Below are 21,231 nucleotides of genomic sequence, written 5' to 3' on the forward strand. Positions count from 1 at the left end.
GCCACCAACGATGCCACCAGAGATGCCGTAACGATGCCGTGAGAACTGTACAACAACATAAAATAATCAATTTCCGCCGTACATTGTTCTCATAGAGAATAAACAATAAGGTACATCATTAAACAACACAAATGCTTACAATTTACCTTCACAAAATGCTAACATATACACGTGGTTACCATAAACTCGCTCGCTCTATCACAAACAAACATCTTATTTTCTATCACAACATATACAAATTGCATACCTCATTGGCCGCATTAACTTGCAGGGGTTAAATGAAACGCTTCTTGTAGTGTCACTCTTTCCCATAGTCGAACACTCCGTTGCATGCGTCTACATGTTTCTACCACCACCAGAGAGAGACGAAAAGCATGCTGCGCTCTACCGAGTGTGGCGTGTAACTGAAAATATTGTCACCCCAAACAACAGACTAAACATTGGTTCCACCCCGGAAACATTCTGTAACCCTTGTAAATGTATTTCCAGCCAACAACATACATTACATCACACACATATATTAACAATAAAGTATTTCACTTATTCATTGTAACTTGAACCATAAAATTGTCTCAAATTGCATAACTGCTGCTGACGGCAGCCACAGCTGTTTACAGGACTTTTGAAATGGAGTGGCATAAAGGGCCCAAGAACACTTTTGCAAAGTGTTAATTTAAGGTTTGGTGGTGATGGTGGGAGGGGTCAGTGGCACCCTAGTTCTCACTCCAGACACACCCCTGCTTCTCCCTAAGCACCACTCATGTAGATGAAAACTAGCTTGTAGCTTGGTGTTTCCTTAAAATCGCGATTCGCTGACTGAACACACATTTCGTATTTCCATCAATATGTGACTGTGTAATCTCAGAAAATACCCGTTTTGCTTGGCACGGCTCTAACGACCACGGGACGGGGGAGTTCGAGGATGAAGGGACGTGTTGCGCATGCGCCGTGATCAACATCAACATCACGGAGAGAAAGGTGATGGCGGATGATGGAAGGGAAGAGTCGCTGGGGACTGACGATGATTCAGACCAAACGGGAGCGGATGGCAGCTTGAACAACACTGTGAGACCGTAGCTTCTCTTTATCCCGGTTGACCTGCTCATTTGTTTCGTTCTTATTTGTCATTGCGCGTTATTCAACGCTACATGGCATTTAGCGTTGACCTAAAGCTCAGGGCAGAGGCTCCTTACATACAGTCTAGCACATGCAGGACCATACACGTCAGCATATCACTGTGCTCAGTAATGTTTTTGCGTTTAACTCATTTTGCGGATATTACCATGTTAATTTGGCTATAAAAGCGGATCGCGTGCGTCATATAAACAGCTGTTAGCGTAGGGAGGAGCATGGAGCTGATGGATGATCGAGCTGCGCATGTTTTAGAGACAGCTGAAGGAAAACACAAGGTTGGAGTTGTGCATGTTCCTGGGATGCAGCACAGTCAGAGTAGTTGTTCACCCTACGAGTCAACAAACACGAATTACTATGTGAGAGTCACGGAGTCTGTTTAAAACGTTTTTGTCTTTCATTTAAGGAACTTAATGGAATCAATTTGTCTACCTGTGTCAGGGATACACTCCGTCATCCATCCATTTTCTTCATTAATTGTCCAATTCAGGGCTGGAGCATAACCCAGCTGGCATAGGTGGGGTGCACGTCATGCATATTCAGAACATGTGACAATATCTGTGTAAAAAATAAAACTCCAGCTCTCACTTCCTCTTTGCTTTTGGTTCCTGCTCCTACCAACTCTTCGTAATTAAATTTACACCAAAAGATTTTAGTGGTATCAACTCATTCATATTTGTCATTGTAAAGAACATCAAGTGTTGAAGGATAAAACACCATACCCGTCTGAGGCTTTGTTGTTTCGCTGACTAATGTTACCTCAGCTTTTCTCACTGACTTCTGTGTTTCTTGGTTTAAGTGTCAGGGCCAAATCATGTGTTCTTTTGTTGTGTCGACTCAGATGGTGGAAGAGGGCTCGACCCTCATGCGCAGGATGGAGATCTGCGTAGCTGAGGCCGAGAAGAGGAGCGGCAAAAATGCAGTGAGCATGCAGGAGACGTTCACTGTGTACCTGATCGAAACAAGGTGAGCACAGCATGCTGTTAGCCTCTTTGGTATGAAAGGAAGTTCTGTGGGTTAAGCTGTGAGGTTTTCACACTGTATATATTTTATCTGTAATTCCTCTTGTGATGTTGCATGAATTGCATCTATTGGCTCAGCAAAAACAGAACAAAATTCTACTGTGGTCCATTCTTTAAAGGCCAATGGATGCAGTCGCTGAAGGCCATAACCCAGCCCCCGACTGCCTGTGGAGGAGGTACAGTGAGTTTGAACTGCTGCGGAACTACCTGATAGTTACCTATCCGTACATTGTGGTACCTCCTCTGCCTGAGAAGAGGGTGAGTCCAGTGTGACTTTGTTAAGTGTCTTTTAAGAAATATATAATCTAATATGACAACACAAGTGTAAGCACTTCCAGTTAACTCTGGCAATTGAAGGCTTAGTCAATATTGAGCTGAAAATCTTTGTCATTACTCATACAATGCATGACACATGATTAATACCATCATAACACTGACATATAATGATTTGTCATGTATTAATCTTTTTATTGCTGAATTTTAAAATGGGTCAAAATGCAACATTAAGTTGTAGAGTAATTTCTTTGTGAAGGATGTGATGTTTCCTCCAGACCGCCTTGGCCCTGCTCATTAATCACTAATGTCACTAATGACTAGCATCCACTTAATAGCACAACCCACACTCCAAAGCAGATTCCACAGTAGGACAGAAAAGCAAACAGTGACGTGGCATCAAAGAGGATTTTTCTAGCGATAACGTTAGCAGTCAAACAAGCTAAGAGTAGCTAGCTAACTGCTACTGAATTAGCACTAGCTGCATTAGTTAGATGTAGCTAGTGCTAATTTATTTAATGAAGCATGTCTCACCAGAATACTTCATTCTTGCTTGTTAATGTTAACTAATGCTAACGTGCTTGACTTGGATGGAATGGTAAATGCACTGATTCTTATACAGCCATTTTCTACTGTCCCGGAGTACTCAAAGCGCTGTATACAACATGCCACATTCACCCAGTCACACCCATTCTCACAAGCACTGACTCTAAACTGAGTGCGGTTTAACCACATTCACACTCTGATGGATGCATCAGAGAGCAACTTGGTTAGTATCTTGCCCAAGACTGGAGGAGCAGGGATTGAACCACGAACCTTTGGATCAGTAGGGGACCTGCTCTACCGCCTGAGCTACAACTTGAATGGAGTGATCCTTTAGATAAGGGGGGTTTCTTTATATATGTAAACAGAAGCCTAGTGTCAAAAACAAATGCATGTGTGAATAGGTCGAGTGAAAATGGTTGGTCTTCATGTATACAGGCAGAGTTTGTGTGGCACAAGCTGTCTGCAGACAACATGGACCCTGACTTTGTGGAGCGACGCAGGGTTGGACTCGAGAACTTTCTTCTTCGTGTGGCTTCTCATCCAGTCCTCTGCAATGACAAGATCCTCTGCTACTTCCTCACTGAGGTACATGGTGCGGCATCTGGGCAAATTCAGCTGATCTTTTATAGATGAACTCCTGAAGTGTAACTAACCTGTTCTTCTGTGTGTGTGTGTGTGTGTGTGTGTGTGTGTGTGTGTGTGTGTGTGTGTGTGTGTGTGTGTGTGTGTGTGTGTGTGTGTGTCAGGAGCATGGCTGGAAAGAAGCGGTGTACGAGACAGGATTTCAGGCAAAGGTACTGGACATTTGCGAGCATCTGTTGCTGAACTCGTACTAACAGTTGTGCAGATATTCTCAGTGTTCAGTAAGTGTAAATATCTCCTGGAACTCCTTTTGCAGGCTGATTCCAGGCTCAGGGCTCTCAGTGCCACCTTCAGAGTGAGAAATCCAGATAAGTAAGTTGCTGTTTTAATAAGAGACTTATTTTCTTTTTGTAAAAACATTTAATTTAAAGCATCAACACAGAAATAAGACAGACTCTGCCACCACTCAGCCAGAAGCCTAAACTAAATGTCCACAGATACGCAAACTAGTGTGTGTCTGTGGGTGTGCACAGACACACACTAGTTTGGACCTTCCTGCATGTTTAAGCCCAGTCTTTGATGATTTCTGAGATATTTTTAAGTAACCAATAAGGGATTTTCACATAAAAAACAATAACATTCATTTTTATGACTAATGCAACACAAAAATTGTTTCCCATTGCATTGAGCAAAGCACAGTGTCCACTGGCCAGGGAGCGAACGGCAGGGTATGACATACTCTCGCATGAGCAATAGAAATGCAGGATGACAGCAGTGTGCATGTGATGCATGTCAAGACCATGAGCGACTTCAAACCACGACGTAGTGCAGGCCGATCATCAGCTGCAAGATACGTTTTAGGATGTTTGTGCAACCTAGCAGTTCCCACAGTGCACGCCACTTTGTGTGCGGAAGGACCTTTAGGCACTTGGTGGTCATTTGCATCGATGTTGTTCTTCGTAAGGAGCTGATCAAACGAAATAAAAATATGAATCTTGTGTAAATGTGTCTCTCTTCTTTTATCACTCAGATGCTTCATGGAGATGAAGCATTACAGCGATGAGCTGCAGTCTCACACATCTCAGCTGCTCCGAGCACGAGCAGTAAGTCTCACTTTTGCCTGTCTCACACACACACACACACACACACACACACACACACACACACACACACACACACACACACACACTGAATCTTTTGCCCCTTGGAAATATCTGAAGCCAGTTCTAAACACAACAGTGACATCTTCATCATCCAGCCTCAGACATGATGAGGTGAACTTGTGATTACAGCTGCTTAAAAATCAATGAGTCACTTATACTGAACTTCAAAAATAACAGTGAAAGTTCGTCCTTAACCTCAGGAACATTAAGGTTAACAAACATCCTTCTGTGTGTCTCTTGTAGAGGGTTGCTGACCGACTGTACGGTGTTTTTAAAGTTCATGGAAACTATGGACGAGTCTTCAGGTTTGACAAGTTTATTATGCGTCTGCAAGGCTAAGAAAAATGTACTGATCGTTAATTTGTTCAAGTTTCATTGCCTAATTTCTCATTCTCTCAGTTGGTTTTAATACAAATCCTGAGTTTTAGCTTCACAAGCTGCACCATCTGTCCTTATATCCTCAAACTGGAGCCAATTTGGGGTTTTAACTAAACAATCTACTGGCAATGTTTACTTGAGTATATGTAGAACGCATGTTCACATTATGTATGTTTTTGTCTTCTTTGTTCCTGTGTGAAGCCGAGTGGCAGAGGCGTTTTTGGATGATAGCGTGGTTTTGTTGCGCTGTCACACATAGTGTGGGCCGGTTTGCAGTGTAGAGATGAATGGCTCTAACGATGTATCTATGAGTAACAGACTCTTCTAACCCTGCTCACGTGCCGTTTTGTGTTAAGTAAAAGGAAAGAAAACGTCATTTTTAAGATGCTGTGTTGTCAGATGTTGCACTGGGTGGCGTACTGTTTATACTTATGTGTGCACATCCATGTCTTCACTGCAGTGAGTGGAGTGCCATTGAAAAAGAGATGGGAGATGGACTGCAAAGTGCGGGTCATCATATGGATGCGTACGTTTCCCTGACATAGATTTACCACATAGTGCTACAGATGTTACCACCAGCTGTGTTTCTGCTGAAGTGAGATCTTGTGTTTTGTCACATGGTTGCAGATATGCTGCTTCAATAGATGACATCCTAGAGGAGGAGGAACACTATGCAGACCAGCTGAAAGAATATCTTTTCTATGCCGAAGCTCTGAGGTAAGACCAAACTGCGACACCGAGCGATTTTCCAGCAGCTGCTCCGTGTTAGCCTGTTTTACCCATTCCAAAGCCAGTTTCAGTATTTGTTAGGAATCATTGTTGGAGTATCCAGTTGTGCACAAGTTGCAATGATTTAGCTGTTGATCTGTAATAAAGTTGAAGAATCTAAGGTGTTCCTTCTTCGTTATTCCGTCTACTTTGTACCAGTACCACAGCTCCACAGCACGATGCTAACACCGCTGCTCTTTACAGCTGCCAGTGTTTTAGGTCTGAAAGCCTCACCTTTGCTCCTCCAAACATCCCTCCTGTCATTGTGGCCAAATAGCTCAGTCTTTGTCTTGTTTAACCAGAGAACATTTCTCCACGAGGCATCTGGCATGTCCACATGGGCAGCGGGACATTTCAGTCAGGTTTGAAGATCTTTGAACTGACAATGTTGGAATAAGCAGTTGTTGAGGAACCTTCCTACTTTCTTAGATTTTTACTCAGTTCCTTGGACTTTAAATGGTAAATGGCCTGTATTTATATAGCGCTTTACTAGTCCCTAAGGACCCCAAAGCGCTTTACACAACCAGTCATCCACCCATTCACACACACAGTCACACACTGGTGATGGCAGCTACTTTCCTATTGTTCTGAAGATCGGTCAATCCAGTGAGTGCTGCCAAAACAATGATATGTTTTATATATATGCTATTCTAACATGTTGATGTGCACGTGTAGAGTTTTAAAATCAGAGTCTTACAGTCTAATAGCCACAGGTTGGAGCTGGGCGATATAACGATAACGATATGTGTTGCGAAATAACTTTTTCTCGACAGAAAAATTAAACTGTCGCGATAGACCTCGCCGCTCTTGTCCTCTTAAAAAGAAAAAAGAACAGCCAATCCAAATTAAGTAGCGCAGAGCCGAACCAATCACAGCCGCAGCGTCACGTCAGGTGACTTGTTACGTACAGCACAAGTGCCAAGCCGCACATGTGTATTTGTTTGGGAAGCAGCCAGCCGCCGTACTGCCCGGGTAACGGAGGAAATGAGTGCGCCGACTAGAAAAATCAACCGAGCGTGACCGAAGGTTACCGAAGAGAAAACAGATGATGGTTCCAACGCCGGAGAGATTGTCGAACGGAAGAGCCAAAGAAGTCCCGTAGTGTGAAGGTATTTCTGCTATTTCAAGTCTGACAAAAAACAGAGCAGCGTGCACTGTAAATGTGCCGAAAGCAAGTCTGGAAATACAATAAACTGGTGCAGCTCAGTCTCTGACTGGAAGCGCTGATTCGTCATTCGGCTTTTGTCAGACTGAAGTCACTGTTACAGCTGTTTGAAAAGCTCAGCTATACAACAAGGAGAGATTGAGAATTTCCTTTTAGTTCTCAGTTTATTTGATGTTGACAAAAGTTAGTTTTGTCTGTTCTTCTGTAAAACAAACTAAGATTTATTTTTAGAATTAATATTTTGTTTCTAAGTGGAATTGACAGTTTAGTCTGTTTCGTTTGTTCTATTTTGAAACTTAAACACTTTAGCGGCTGCCTTTTGTGTAGTTTGCAATATTTGCCTTTATTTATCTGAAAAAGTCTCGTGTTCCTTAAGTACATCTACCCTGTTGAACTTATTATGGGAAATAAATATTTAAATCAAAACAAGCTGCTGATTATTTCACATTTTACTTGTGAGCAACGGCACATTTAAATCTTACAAATATAGTTATTTGGCTGATATCGTGATAGATATCGTTATCGCCTGAAATGAAAAAAAACATATATCGCCCAGCTCTACCGCAGGTAAAAAGGCTCTCCTCTGTGGGCCAATGAGCCTTTTACTGCGTAGGCTGTGGTGATGGATTCTCCATGATGCTGAAGAGCATCTCAGAGTCAGATGTAGCATGTGTCACATATGTCTATGTATCTCTCCTCTTTTTCGTTCCTCTACAATGCCAAAGGCTCCTGTTTGAACATGCAGCATGTAGTTCATGATGCATTCTTGTGTATTTCGCTCTGGCAGGGCAGTGTGCAGGAAACATGAGCTGACCCAGTTTGAGCTGGAGATGGCCTCGCAGGATCTCATCTCGAAGAAGCAGCAGCGTGAAGAGCTGGCTACAGGGGTACACTGCTCATGTTCTACATGTATTCCTTTTCCTTGCCTGTTAACACTTACACACGGCTACATAGGAAACATATATGGAATCCTTCACATTGCAGATGTGTGATTTACCTATCTGTGAATTAAAGGCAGAACAAGATGGTGAGCTTTTGGGACTGTGTTATGTCTTTAACTTTTGGACCAAGCGCAGAGCTTGGAAACTTCAGGTTTATCGCTGAGTTTGTATACCTGGGTAAATCCAAGCAGACCAGTCTGAAGCTGTGGACTCCCAGTAGGTTCCCAGTTTGCTGAACCATAATTTCCCCAGTAGAGGACAGAGCCAAAGCTTTGTCACTGTGCTTTGAGCATCCATCTCTGCTTTTTACACATTCATTCTGATAGAAACTTGTCATTCCAAGTAACTGAACACCCATCAGCTGCAGGATAAGACGTGCTTATAGGAAACTGCATGCCAGAAACCTGATCCATGAAAATACTGACGCTCTTCAGTTGCACTTGAGCAAAGATTAAAATGTTAAAGATTCCGAGTTTGAGGAGGATCTAGTTTTAGGAGACACCTGCAATTTTCAGTGTTGTCCCTTCTCCCCTTCACCTCCTCAGATCGTGCGGACATTCTCCTTCAAAGGCATGACCAACAAGCTTTTTGGACAAGAAGCACCTGAGCAGAGGGAGGCCAGGCTGAAGCTGCTGGAGGATCTGATAGCAGAGGGTGAAGAGACTGTCAAGGAGAAAACGATTGAGCGCGCGTGAGTGTTGAAAGCTGCCTGGTGTGGGAAGGTTTTGGGTAAAAGCAGTTGGAAATGTTTCGAGATCGACGCGGATTTAAAGATGATATATCTTTGACTGCAGAGAGCACGTGGAAAAGGCCTGGGTGGATATCCAGCGCTTCAAGGAGCAGAAAGACAAAGACCTACGGGAAGCTCTCATCAACTACGCTGTCATGCAGATCAGCATGTGCAAGAAGGTACGTCGCACATCAGCTAGCTAAGGTTGAAAGGAAAACTGGCACTCAAGTTTACTGGATGATTTTGTTTCTGCTCCCTAACTGCAGGGAATCCAGGTTTGGAGCAATGCCAAGGAATGTTTCCTCAAGATGTGAGGCTGAGGAAATATCCCGAAGATTTTCTCCCTCTAGGATGATTCTGGGAAAATGACGCCAGGAGGCGGTGGATCATTCAAAGACCTGAACACTGGAGTGTAATATTCCCAGACTTAACTGAGACGTTTTTTCTAACTTTAAACTGGTGCTTTGCTTCTTTCAGTTTTTAAAGCTGGATAACTGCTGATGGGATGGGTGAGTATGCTTTGGGGCAGATAAAGTCATGTTTGGCAAAGAAATGTAAGAATACGTGGTGTTTAGATCCACACATAAACCTTGGTGGAATCTCAGGCACCTTTGTTTTATCCACTTTATGAGTTCAAATTCTGCATTGGACCATCCCATAGGTTTGATTTATGTTGAAACCTGTCAACTGAACCAATTGCAGTTTGTTTCATTTTTGTGAAAGTAAAGTAGGCATAAACATAGTGAAACGATAAAGTAACTTCACCTGATAACTGATGATTCCAAACCTTCCCCTGGATTTTGTGCCTTTTGAAGCATTTTTAATGTTTGTGTGACACAGACTGAGGTTGGATGAGTGAAATACAAGAATATTATTGATGTGCTTTTAATCACTAACGAGCAGCTGTGTCTTTATGTAGCGCTTTTGCAGTTCATGAATGCAGCCTGCTAACTAAGCTTGCTACTCGTAGTTGCAGCATTCCTCGCATTCCAGTCTCTCTTTTTTCTCCGTTTTTCTACATGGAAGCAGAAAAACATCAAAATCAGTTGATTTTATCTACAGTCTTTGGTTACAACATGAATAAATGTTTACAGGGATGTGTATTTTGCCATGTGGAATAATAAAACTACAGCTCACACTGCTAAAGTTGCCTTTCCATCATGGTGTCAGACATTTCTGTCGTATATCTCTCATTATATCTCAGTGGGGACCAGTGCTACCAGGCAACAGTGTGTCATGTTTTTTCTTGGTCTGAACCAACTGAACTACACGTGTGAAGGGAGCTGACTGGTCAGAATATTGAGGTTATATAAAGCACATGTATTGGACTAATGAAGCCAGAGTCCATGTTGTACTGTACAAATACAAAATGTTAATTTTAAAACAACCAAAGTCACATTACGTTTTCTCTTGCTCTGTCTGTAAAAGGAAGAGGCTACAGGATGTTGAAGTAGCAACAACACATACGTGCTTAACAATTTATTAGACCACCACCCAATGTGAGGTGTGTGCCACAGCTAACGGGTAGATTAACGACTAATTACCGAAATCCTTTTTAGATTTCTGCTATGGTTAACGCACACGTATGCACAAGCTCTTTAACTGAAACAATCGTTTTTAATGCTGATGTATCATTTTTGTTTTTTCCATGAATTTTTAAACTAATATTTTTTTTCAAAAAAACAACCAAAAAATGTTAAATACTAAACTTGTCAACAAATTTTTTGACAATGCAAAATTGCAGTTATTCACTTTTGTTCCTTAACAGACAAAAATGTTTTATTGTTTGAATTGATGCTTAATACATTTGTACGTTCCTGCGCTGGCTCAAATTTATGACAGGTCTAATAAATGTGTTGAGCTCTGTATGATATCCCTCTGGGATCAATAAAGTCTCTCTGATTCTGATCTAACGATATCTTTGACTGAAACTCTCTGAAGGTTTTGTCTTCGATATTCGGTGTATAATTTAAACAACATGTGATTTGTTGGAAATGCTTGCCAGCACTAAAAGCTTTGTGAGTGCGATGTTTCCTTTTGAAGCTGAGTGAAGGTATAGCCCCTGTTTGGTCTGTTTGAATAAAAAGGGTTGACACTGCAAACTGTATCTTTGTTCATTTTGATGGTTTAAATCATTTTTGGTGATGGTGCTGGTGACTGTGAGCAGAACTGTTTTGTTATCAGCATCATATCAAAGCCAATTTACCAGCACAGTTCCACTTCCTGTGAATCCCATTGTACAAAATTCCCAGTTGTACAATTGGCTGCAATGCAAACAGCTAAAACAATAATTTGCCCTTGTATATAGGCTAAGAGTTGACATTTGATATTAGTTTTTCACAAATACACTATCAAAAATACACGAGGACTGAAAACAATACTTTTGTCCTACAATGCCTGTAATGTGTTTTTGTTTGTTTGTTTTTACAAATAATCATAGAACATAAAACACTAACATTTAGCTAATGCATGCAGACTGTTCAGTTGAGATGCCTTTCACCTGGGCACATAAACCACGTAGAATTGTAAAGGCACAGTTACAGAAACCCACCTCAGGGATAGCTCAGTAGGTAGAGTGGTGGCCCCATGATCGGAAGGTCGGAGGTTCGACTCCACTGAACGGCTACTCTGAGGTACCCCTGAGCAAGGTACCGTCCCTACACACTGCTCCCCGGGCGCTGCACTGGTGGCTGCCCACTGCTTCACTGGGTGAATGGGTTAAATGCAGAGGAACTATTTCCCTATGGGGACTAACACGCACACTTTACTTTACACTTTACCTCAGAGGGCGGATTAGGCCTCCCAGTTTTCAGGAATGTTATTGGGCTTGCAATGCCAGAACGTGGGTTTTCTGGAATAATGCTTCAGCTGTTCCTGCGGTTCAGAAGGGATGCGGTCCTTCCTGGCCTTTTATAGAGGCGCACATACCTGAATCCATTTTTAGTACATCGCTTGATGCTATTCTGTTTTCTAAACCTACCGTACCTACCAAACTTCAGAGTAAAGATTTTGTCCTTGGTCACTCAGTCAGGATCTTAAAGCAAGTTAGGGATGCTCTGTGCCTTCCAGACCTATCATTTTTTTACCCCCGTAACTTAAAACCTTTCTCTTTCACTTGGCTTGATGGACCCCGTGTATAAGCATTGGTCAGATTTAGGTCTTCACACTATTAAGCACGTCTACATCGACAATTGTTTGCTTCATTTGCTCAGCAGCAATCAAATTTATGCTCCCCTCTGCTCATTTATTTCAACATTTACAAATCAGGAACTTATCAGGAATTTTGTTAAACAGTCTTTCTCCCATCTGGATCAGCCCCCTGCTCATAGTGACTTTTATTATCATTATTATTACCTAATCAGCCAGTTTACTACACGTTGTACACTTACAGCACCACAGCAGAGATGCTTGGTTAAGGACATGGAAGCAGAGATATTGGACGCTTGATGGGCCAATGAAATGCCAGATTACAACTTATATTATATGTTAAATATGTTTAACATATATAACCTGATTTATGGCTTAAGAGTAAAGCTAGATAGTATAATTGCAGTGCTAGGCTGCTCCCTAACCTCATTGGCAGTTCTGCAGCACTATATACATATGAACAGTATTAACAGAGAGAAATTAAATAAAATGTACAAATATACAAACTGGTGTTAAAAAAAAAGTAAATATGTAATAAATAGTGTTATGTATATACAGTTGGGTTATTGCACATAGAATATGGTATTGCACAGTGGTGGTTCATAGAGGGAAATGTGTTATCGGTGCATGTGTGAGTTCAGGGTGGTTATAGCCTTTGGGAAGAAACTGTTCTTGCGTCTGTGGGTTTTTGTGCTGATGCACCTGTAGTGCTGTAGAAACTCTTCTGGACTCTGTGGACTCTCTGTTGCCCTGTCTAACGAACACAGAAGATCTTCTTCAGACTCTTGCATTTCTCCTGTACTTTTGATTTGGACTGACTAAGCTGTGTGGGGTTTGTTTGGTTGTTGTTTTTTTCTTTCCTTTGTCTTGTGTGATTTGATGTAATTTTGAACTTAAGGTCTTATAAATAAACTTAAACATTCACTGTTCAATCCTTTGATATCCATGAATTTGAAACACTTCTTGAGGCTATTACATCAAAGTGTGAATGCTTACACTGGGAACATTAAAGCAAAACTTTTCTGTCTTTTTTAAGGATGTTTCAAAACCAATATTTGCAGAAATAATGCAATTTGTTGTTGTTATTATTATTATTGGAGCTATTACAAATTATTAAACTGCTGCTGAAGCAGTTTTCATTGAATAAAAACTGAGCTGAGAGTGCTCCACCTGTCCACCCGGAGTCTGCTTCTGTCTTGGTGAAACAGGTCTGTCAGTTTGGTTTAGGGATTTGATTCTGGCTTTGGGTGAGAGGGGGCCTGCTTTCAAATTCCATAGGAGACCATGTGGTCCTTAGTTAACTCTATGAAAATTTATGCAGTCCTTGTTTAGTTAGCAATTGATCCAGGTCTCATCAGTGTTTTACCTATGTTACCGGCAGCTGCTGTTCACTGATCACCTTATTTAGGGTCAAATGTGAGAAGAAGTTTCCAAAATACAAGAAAAAAATAATTCAAACAAATGAATTCTCAGTTAAAAGCTCTGTTACATCCAGTTTGGTGAGCAATATAGTGTTCTGATTCTTACAGTCCTACCTGAGAAGAAATGACCTGCTCTCATTATACAGAGTGAACAAATAAAAGAAACAATGAGACCTCTCATCCAAGAGGCTTCTTCAGTTCTAAAAGCAAAGGGCTGCTTTTTTAACACTAACAGGAGTTATCCCTTAAAGAAGTCCCATCATTTTTCTGTACAATGACCTGACAACTAAGAACAGACAGACAGCATCTACTATCTTTTAGGAACTACTGGGATTTGAGCCCAGGACCTCCTGCTTACTATATTGCTTTCTAGGCTGGCACTTTAACCAACTTAGCCACAGTGCAACCTAACCTCCCACAAAGATACGTAGCTAATCAACACTGAGAAATCAGGTATGTAAAAGCTCTGCGCTACAACCAGATCATCAGGATAACAGTCTGGTGAGGAGTAGTGGTGGAGACCAGGAGTGCATGCCAAAAGTACCTATGATCTCCAATTCCTAACCTCTTTGAAAAGTTGGTAGGGCATTTGTTAAGGACGTAAGAAAAGGGAAGAGACATTCAGTGAGCTAACTTTAATCTGAGTTTAGTTAATCTAGAGTTTAGCTCCTAAATGAGGTTTTCTGTTGCTCTCCTCGGTGTCGGTTCTCAAGCTTTTTGTGAACCCTTTGGGAAAAAAAACATCTGACTACATCGACTCAAGCTGCTTTAAAGTAATTGACAGAAAGATATCAGCAAAAGCTAATGAAACACAGAGAAGGAAACAATTTTATTATTAGAAGAAAGCTTTTAAATGAGCTAATTGTAGAGTTTCTGTTTTTTTATTAGTCTGTTACTAAGCGCTAATTAGCAGCTCTGTGTTGCATTCCCCCCTCTGTCCATTCCCCCACAGCTCAGGTGGGGGAATGGACAGATTCCCCCACCTGAGCTGTAGATCTCTGCAGCTCGTCCAGAGTCACCATGGGCCTCTTGGCTGCGTTTCTGATCAGCGCTCTCCTTGTTCGGCCTGTGAGTTTAGGTTTACAGTTGTGCCATACTCCTTCCATTTCTGAATGATTGCTTGAACAGTGCTCCGTGGGATGTTCAAGGCTTGGGAAATCTTTTTGTAGCCTAAGCCTGCTTTAAATTTCTCAATAACTTTATCCCTGACCTGTCTGCTGTGTTCTTTGGACTTCATGGTGTTGTTGCTCCCAATATTCTCTTAGACAACCTCTGAGGCGTCACAGAGCAGCTGTATTTGTACTGACATTAGATCACACACAGGTGCACTCTATTTAGTCATTAGCACTCATCAGGCAACGTCTATGGGCAACTGACTGCACTCAGACCAAAGGGCGCTGAATAATTATGCACACCCCACTTTTCAGTTATTTATTTGTAACAAATGTTTGGAATCATGTATGATTTTCATTCCACTTCTCACGTGTGCACCACTTTGTGTTGGTCTTTCATGTGGAATTCCAATAAAACTGATTCATGTTTGTGGCTGTAATGTGACAAAATGTGGGAAAGTTCAAGGGGGCCGAATACTTTTGCAAGTCTCTGTATTGTGTTGTTGTGGTCTTCATAAATAGTAGTACAGAAAAGCTTCAGCTGACCTGTTGGTTGTCCTTCACCTCTCTGTCGCCCCCTCTTTCAGGTACAGCCTCTACGCTGCTGTATCCATGTTCAAACCTGCCTCACTCCTCACCTCACTGCCATAATAACTGTCATGCTGTATGCCCTGAAGTCCAGTGAAGGCGTCATGGTAGAAATTATTGCTGTAGCGCTTGTGTTTGAAATATTCCCAGTTAAAACGAGTATTTTAATTTCCCACCTCCTATTTTATTGTTTTCAGAAACAGCTTGAGGAAGACAAGACGTTTGTTCTGCTGGACGGTGATGACGATGACGACAACAATGAGGAAAAAAATACAGAGGATTTTTTGGAAGATGACAAAGAGACAGATATCCATGATGTGGCTGGGTAAGGCTCACATACATGCACACACGTAGTTCATCTTCTTCCAAGTACTCACACCAAAACCCAATGTGTGTAATAAACATTAAAAACCCTTTCCTTAAAATAAATGTTTTCCTGCTAGGTGTTGTGCCTGTAGCATTTTATTAATACTTTACTTTTTCAAAGGATATGTTGATAATGCTCTGACAAAAATATCTTAGTTTAACACACTTGTTCTTTTGTGATATGGAAGTGATATGGTGGTTCATTGGTCTTTTCATAACAAGAGGTTTGTGACCTTAACCCCCTCTAGAGACCTTTTTTGGTGTTTCCTCTAACCTCAGAATACCTGCTACTGACCAAGGCAATAATGGACAGCAGGAATAGTTTACTATTTGGCCTCGAGGACTGGCATTACAGTGTCCCGTTTTAGGGGTCAAACCTTGTTGGTTCCGCCATAATGTCAGGGTCAGTCGTTGAACCTGTTATGTCTGTATGTCTGGCAGCCCCACCCAGTAAGCTGTAGTTTTGATGCTTTTTTTTTGGGGGGGGGGGGGGGGGGGGGGGGGGGGGCGGTATTCTCTCTTTCTTTTCTCCCCAGTTTCCCCATGAGGATGTTTGCAGGGGAGTGTTTGGAGCCATGGGTCAGTTTCAAGCTCAAGTTCAAGCTCAGCACAAAGTGTGCAACGAGAATCCCACCGAGGACAACCACCAGGGTAATACAGGATACCAGCATGCTGAATTAGGCAGTGCATTGTCTGCACTGTATCAAAACTACCCCGGGTCGAAAAAGTTTCTAAACAGAGATAGAAAGTTACATATAGATTTTATGTCCTGGAACATTATACCCACTTTGAACTGAAATATTAGGGTGACCATATTTGACAGTATTTTGTCTCTATCCGCCACTGTAGAAATTTTAACAACCTCCGTCGGATTTCCAATCTACCCTTCATTTCTAAGATACTCGAAAAAGTGGCTGCAGCTCAACTTCATGTACACCTGGTTAATAATAACATCTACGAGAGATTTCAATCTGGTTTTCGCTCATGTCACAGTACAGAAACTGCTCTACTTAAAGTCACTAACGATCTTCTAATCGGAGCTGACTCTGGTCTTCTCACCATTCTCGTCCTTTTAGATCTGAGCTCAGCCTTCAACACCATTTCTCACTCTGTCCTTCTAAGCAGACTTTCCTCTCTCGGCATCTCTGACACACCCCTCGCCTGGTTTCAATCATATCTCCTCGACCGTTCCCAGTTTATTCAACTAAGATCATTCCGCTCTCGTCTATTCCCCGTCACCTCTGGTGTACCTCAAGGCTCAGTTTTAGGCCCTCTTCTCTTGATAATATACATCCTCCCTCTAGGTACCATTTTCCGCAAACTCTTGCAAAACTCGGCAGCTCGTGTGCTGACGAAGACCAGAGGGCGGGCCCACATTACACCGGTTTTAGAATCGCTGCACTGGCTCCCCGTGTGTTTCAGGATCGATTTTAAAGTTCTTTTATTGGTTTTTAAATGTCTTAATGGTCTTGGGCCTTCTTATCTCTCAGATCTGCTTTTACCATACGAACCCTCGCGGACCCTGAGGTCCTCTGGTACTGGCCTTTTGATTGTCCCTAAAGTCAGGACACATACTCACGGAGAGGCAGCTTTTCAGTGGTATGGTCCTCGTCTGTGGAACAGCCTGCCGGAGGAGCTCAGGGCCGCAGAGAACGTACATGTTTTTAAGAACAGGCTCAAGACCCACCTTTTTAATTTAGCTTTTACTTAGCGTTTATTTATTTTATGCTTATTTATTCTATCCTGTTATTCTATTATTAATTTAGGATTTACCTAATATTTGTTTGATTTTATTCTTATTCGTTTTTTAATCTTCTTATTCTATTTATATTTATATTGTATCCTGTTCTTATTTATTTTATCATTTTACCCTATATATATTGTATTGCGTCATATCTCCAGTGTTTCCTCGGAGGGCGCTCTCTGCACCGGGGCTGTTATTGACCGTGGCTGCTGGGTCTCTGGGGGTCCTCTCAGCCTGGTTGGGGGGCTCCTTTGCCTCCCTCCTGCTGTGTGCCCAGCCTGGAGGCTGCGGTCTGTGACCGGCTCCCGGTGCAGACGGCTCCCTGTTATAGTGTTTCCTCACTTGGCTCATGCGAGCCCAGCCCAATTTTTACTCTTTAAGTGTGCGCGTGTGTGTATGTGTGTGTGGGTGGGGGGATATATGTGTATTGAGAGTGTGGGGAGTGAGTTGGAGGGTGGGGTGGGCTGCTTTTAACTATGTAAAGCACTTTGTGCTACATTTTCTCTGTATGAAAAGTGCTTTATAAATAAAGATTGATTGATTGATTGATTGATTGATTGATCTTCAGTTTCACTGTTTTGCTGATGACACCCAGTTATATCTCTCTTGCAAACCTGATTCCTCCCTCCCACCTTCTTCCCTTACAGAATGTCTATCCGAGTTAAAATCCTGGTTTACCTCTAATTTTCTAAAGCTCAATGAGGATAAAACTGAGATCCTCCTTATTGGCACCAAATCCAACCTTTTGAAGGCGAACCTTTTCTCACTCACCATCGATAACTCCACAGTTTTCCCTTCTCCTCAGGTTAAGAGCCTTGGTGTCATCCTAGACAGTTCGCTTTCCTATAAATCTCACATCAATAATCTCACCCGTTCTGCCTACTTCCATCTACGTAACATTAACAGATTGCTTCCTTCTCTTTCCACCCAGTCTACGTCCATTCTTGTCCACAGTCTTGTTACCTCCCGTATTGACTGCTGCAACTCTCTTCTGCATGGTCTCCCCCAAAAATCCCTCCATAAGCTTCAACTGGTTCAGAACTCTGCTGCTGTTCTTCAGGAACTTCACTGGCTCCCTGTGAAATTCCGGATAATATTCAAACTTCTTCTGCTCACCTTCAAGGCCATTCTTAACCTCGCTCCTCTCTACCTTTCTGACCTGTTAACCACAACCTGTTCTGCCCGTTCACTTCGATCTTCTTCTTCTATCCAGCTTGCTGTACCTTCCTTCCACCTCACCACCATGGGAAGCAGAGCTTTCAGCTGCTCTGCTCCCAGGCTGTGGAGCTCTCTGCCCTCAGAAATAAGAAATATTGGTTCTCCCCCAGTTTAAATCCCAACTCAAAACTCATCTGTTCAAATCTGCATATTCACTGTGAATCCACTGTTTGTTAATTTTGTCTTGTGCTTTTGTTTTATTGTTCTTATTCTGCCATTGTTTTACTATGTGTTTTATCCTATTGTAAAGTGTCCTTGGGTGACTTGAAAGGCGCTCATAAATAAAATGTATTATTATTATTATTAAATTCATCTCATGTAAACAACAATTGGCGCACAGCGTGACGTGAAAAAAGGCACACACCTTTGACGTTGCGTGACGAACTCTGTATTCCTCGTCCAAACGTAAACACAAAAGCTGAGTTTTAAAAAATCTCTATTTTCAGTGATTCGAAACGCTGTTTATGTGTGGACGAAAGGCCTAAACACATAGAAACAGCCTCGTTTTCATAAATACCCGTGTAGGTGTGGACGTAGCGTAAAAGAGTTAGTAGTGTATTTTATTACTACCTGTAATTTATTGCAGTTTACTTTTATTTGTTTAATTGTTTACTAAATGTTTGACTCTGAACCGAAGCCTGAATTTTATTTAAGGTACCAACTATTCAGGCAGTAAACGGCTAATATGAGAACCCAGTGTGTTAAATATCAGTACCAGTGGTATTACAGTTAGCTAACCAAAACTTAACAAACATCAGCTAGCGTATTTACAGCAGCCGTGTCAAAAAGTTCCCTTGTAGCCGGGCAAAGTAATGCTAACGTTAACTTTAATCATACCTGCTGAATAACTTCAATGTCAGGCTGTGACAGAATCTGTTCCAGCTTTTCTGTCATCTCGACCCCTCAGCTACCACCTTTGAGATGACGGTTTTGTGATGATAACGTTACTGTTAGTTAACGTTGACTCGTACACTAAACGAGTTGCCTCCACTTAGTGTGTCTTCTTCTGAAGTATGCGACAGCTGCCAAATATATCAGCAGATTCTCTCCTGGTAGTTTTGAAAAGATCTGCTCGAGCTTGAGCCCTCAGCACTACCACCTTTCAGATAACCGTTTAACCTATAGTCTGCGACACCTGCCAAATATGTCAACAGAGTCTCGCTGGGTAGTTTATAAAAGTTAGCTACCGAATTTGCCTGAGAGGAAAATCAGTTTTAAATAGTGGGGACCAAAAATAAAGACTAAAAGATTCAAGCATCGAAACTCGGTCCGGTCTGCCAACGCTCCAACTGCCAGCAGATTTCAGGGTTTTTTACATCCCCCACTTTGCCATGCCTGATGTGCCACCTCCTTCAGCCACTGAGCAAGTCTTTTCATGATGTTGTGTTGACTGTTTTTCTACAAACAAGTAAAATATAATGCCTGCAAACTGTAGTTGTGTACTGTCTATGGAGAAAAGTGTCAAAAATATGTGGAACCAAAGATCCACACATCCAGATACCACATTGGTCTTTGCTGTTCACTGACAGGTGAACTGACTGTGTTCATTTTAAGCAGTTTGATTGGTTAGAAATGTTAGACACATATTTATACTTGTTTAAATGCATTGTGTTATGCAAAAACCTTTATCTTATGTTGTTACCTACAACAGTAGTTCTGTATTCTTGAATGTTTTAATTCAAGATTTTAATGTTTTGTACAACATTTGTTTTTTCACTACATTCTGTAAAAAGTGAGTGTCAAATGTGAAAAGTGGTTCGCATCACTGCATTAACCGGGTCCCTTTGACTGTACTGGACGCTGTAATTCACATAGTCAGTGTCATGTTGCCATGAATATGATCTGAAACCAGCAACTGAGCCCATAAACCCATCACTCTCTTTCCTGTACTTTCTCAAATAAAGTTGGCATTAGAAGCATGTATTTTGTTTAGTTATAACTATGAAGGCTGGTGTAATTATACTGAGTACTGCTACTGCAAGTCAAAATAAAAAAATCTAAGGTTCATTGAGATGTGTGAACTTGTAGTACTTTTTTATGTTGAGACTTAAAGTTTCCATTATTATTATTATTATGTAGTATAAAATTTAGGATGTCATGACAAATACGTTAAACCACATAATTTATGGAAATATGCTATAATTTAATGACCAATACATTAATTGTCTTTAGTGTATAGAGATGGTGGCATTTGGACTTTGATCGATTATTATGTGCAGTTGAACTGACTGAAATTTTGTATGTATGCATAACTTAAATACATACTTTTAAATATGTCACTGGCAGGACGGCTCTTTCAGGGTATCATCATAAGTTGAAAGAGATTTCCAGTGATGGTCCATCTCTCTAACAACAATCTTCTTTTCCTCCTCGAGTCTTCTTACTGCCATTGTCACGGACCCGGTTCCGGGGACTCGGGGTTCGTGAACAGTGTGGACCTTTATTGTTATTAGTGTATTGGATGTATGTTTGCTGCACTGTGTTCTTGTGTTCAATGCTGGTGTGTGTATGTGTGTGAGGCTGGAGGATGAAGGACAGCCACCTGCAGGCCTGATGGGTGTGGCCCTGCCAGCTGCTGGTCACGCCTAGCTTACCACACACCTGCTTCTGATCAGGATCGTCGGGGGAGCTACTTAACAGAGCGATGGAGCTTCCTCCGGCGCAGGATCGTTGAGTTAGACTCCATGTCAGTGTTTCTAGTGTTGTTAAAGTGTATGCCTGCCGGAGTTGGTGCCATAACGGCTGTGTCTGTGTTTTTCCCCAGGAGGACAGCGGAACACAGGACTGCAAGACACACGGGGTGTGTGAAGGCACAGGGGCAGAGAGCACGGGATACCAGCACTTGGGAGAAGACACGTCACGGGAGTCGAGGGAGCACTTTTGGAGATTCAATGTGTGGTGTACCATTACCTCACTGTAAATAAACCCACTGTTCA

At 41.9% G+C, this 21,231-nt stretch overlaps 1 protein-coding gene and 1 long non-coding RNA gene across 3 annotated transcripts; both read left to right on the forward strand.

Annotated features, from left to right (window-relative positions):
* Nucleotides 1-821: 821 nt before the first annotated feature.
* LOC101487241 (sorting nexin-4) lies at nt 822-15,779 on the forward strand. Of its 2 annotated transcripts, XM_004570876.3 has the most exons (14): nt 835-1,065; nt 1,973-2,097; nt 2,273-2,411; nt 3,408-3,557; nt 3,719-3,766; nt 3,871-3,926; nt 4,585-4,657; nt 4,961-5,022; nt 5,556-5,621; nt 5,723-5,812; nt 7,816-7,915; nt 8,515-8,660; nt 8,764-8,878; nt 8,966-10,801. In XM_004570876.3, the coding sequence occupies exons 1-14, from the start codon at nt 982-984 to the stop codon at nt 9,011-9,013; spliced, it is 1,302 nt and encodes a 433-aa protein (XP_004570933.1). In that variant the 5' UTR covers nt 835-981; the 3' UTR covers nt 9,014-10,801. The 2 variants fall into 2 exon arrangements, with proteins under 2 accessions (XP_004570934.2, XP_004570933.1); XM_004570877.4 differs by lacking the exons at nt 7,816-7,915; nt 8,515-8,660; nt 8,764-8,878; nt 8,966-10,801 and adding an exon at nt 15,165-15,779 and having other exon boundaries at nt 822-1,065.
* Nucleotides 15,780-15,898: 119 nt separating this feature from the next.
* On the forward strand, nt 15,899-20,302 carry LOC143413280 (uncharacterized). Its single transcript, XR_013093911.1, has 2 exons — nt 15,899-15,984; nt 18,009-20,302. It is a non-coding gene; the product is annotated as an uncharacterized LOC143413280 (long non-coding RNA).
* Nucleotides 20,303-21,231: the final 929 nt, after the last annotated feature.

This window comes from Maylandia zebra, linkage group LG17 (assembly GCF_041146795.1).
Source record: "Maylandia zebra isolate NMK-2024a linkage group LG17, Mzebra_GT3a, whole genome shotgun sequence".
Taxonomy (NCBI): Eukaryota; Metazoa; Chordata; class Actinopteri; order Cichliformes; family Cichlidae; genus Maylandia; species Maylandia zebra.

Bases quoted from the DNA above. Each gene is read 5' to 3' on its own strand.
- LOC101487241 (XM_004570876.3), top strand. From the start codon at position 982: ATGGCGGATGATGGAAGGGAAGAGTCGCTGGGGACTGACGATGATTCA. The intron at 3,767-3,870 runs GTACTGGACATT...CTCCTTTTGCAG, and splicing joins AGACAGGATTTCAGGCAAAG to GCTGATTCCAGGCTCAGGGC. The intron at 5,622-5,722 runs GTACGTTTCCCT...ACATGGTTGCAG, and splicing joins GCGGGTCATCATATGGATGC to ATATGCTGCTTCAATAGATG.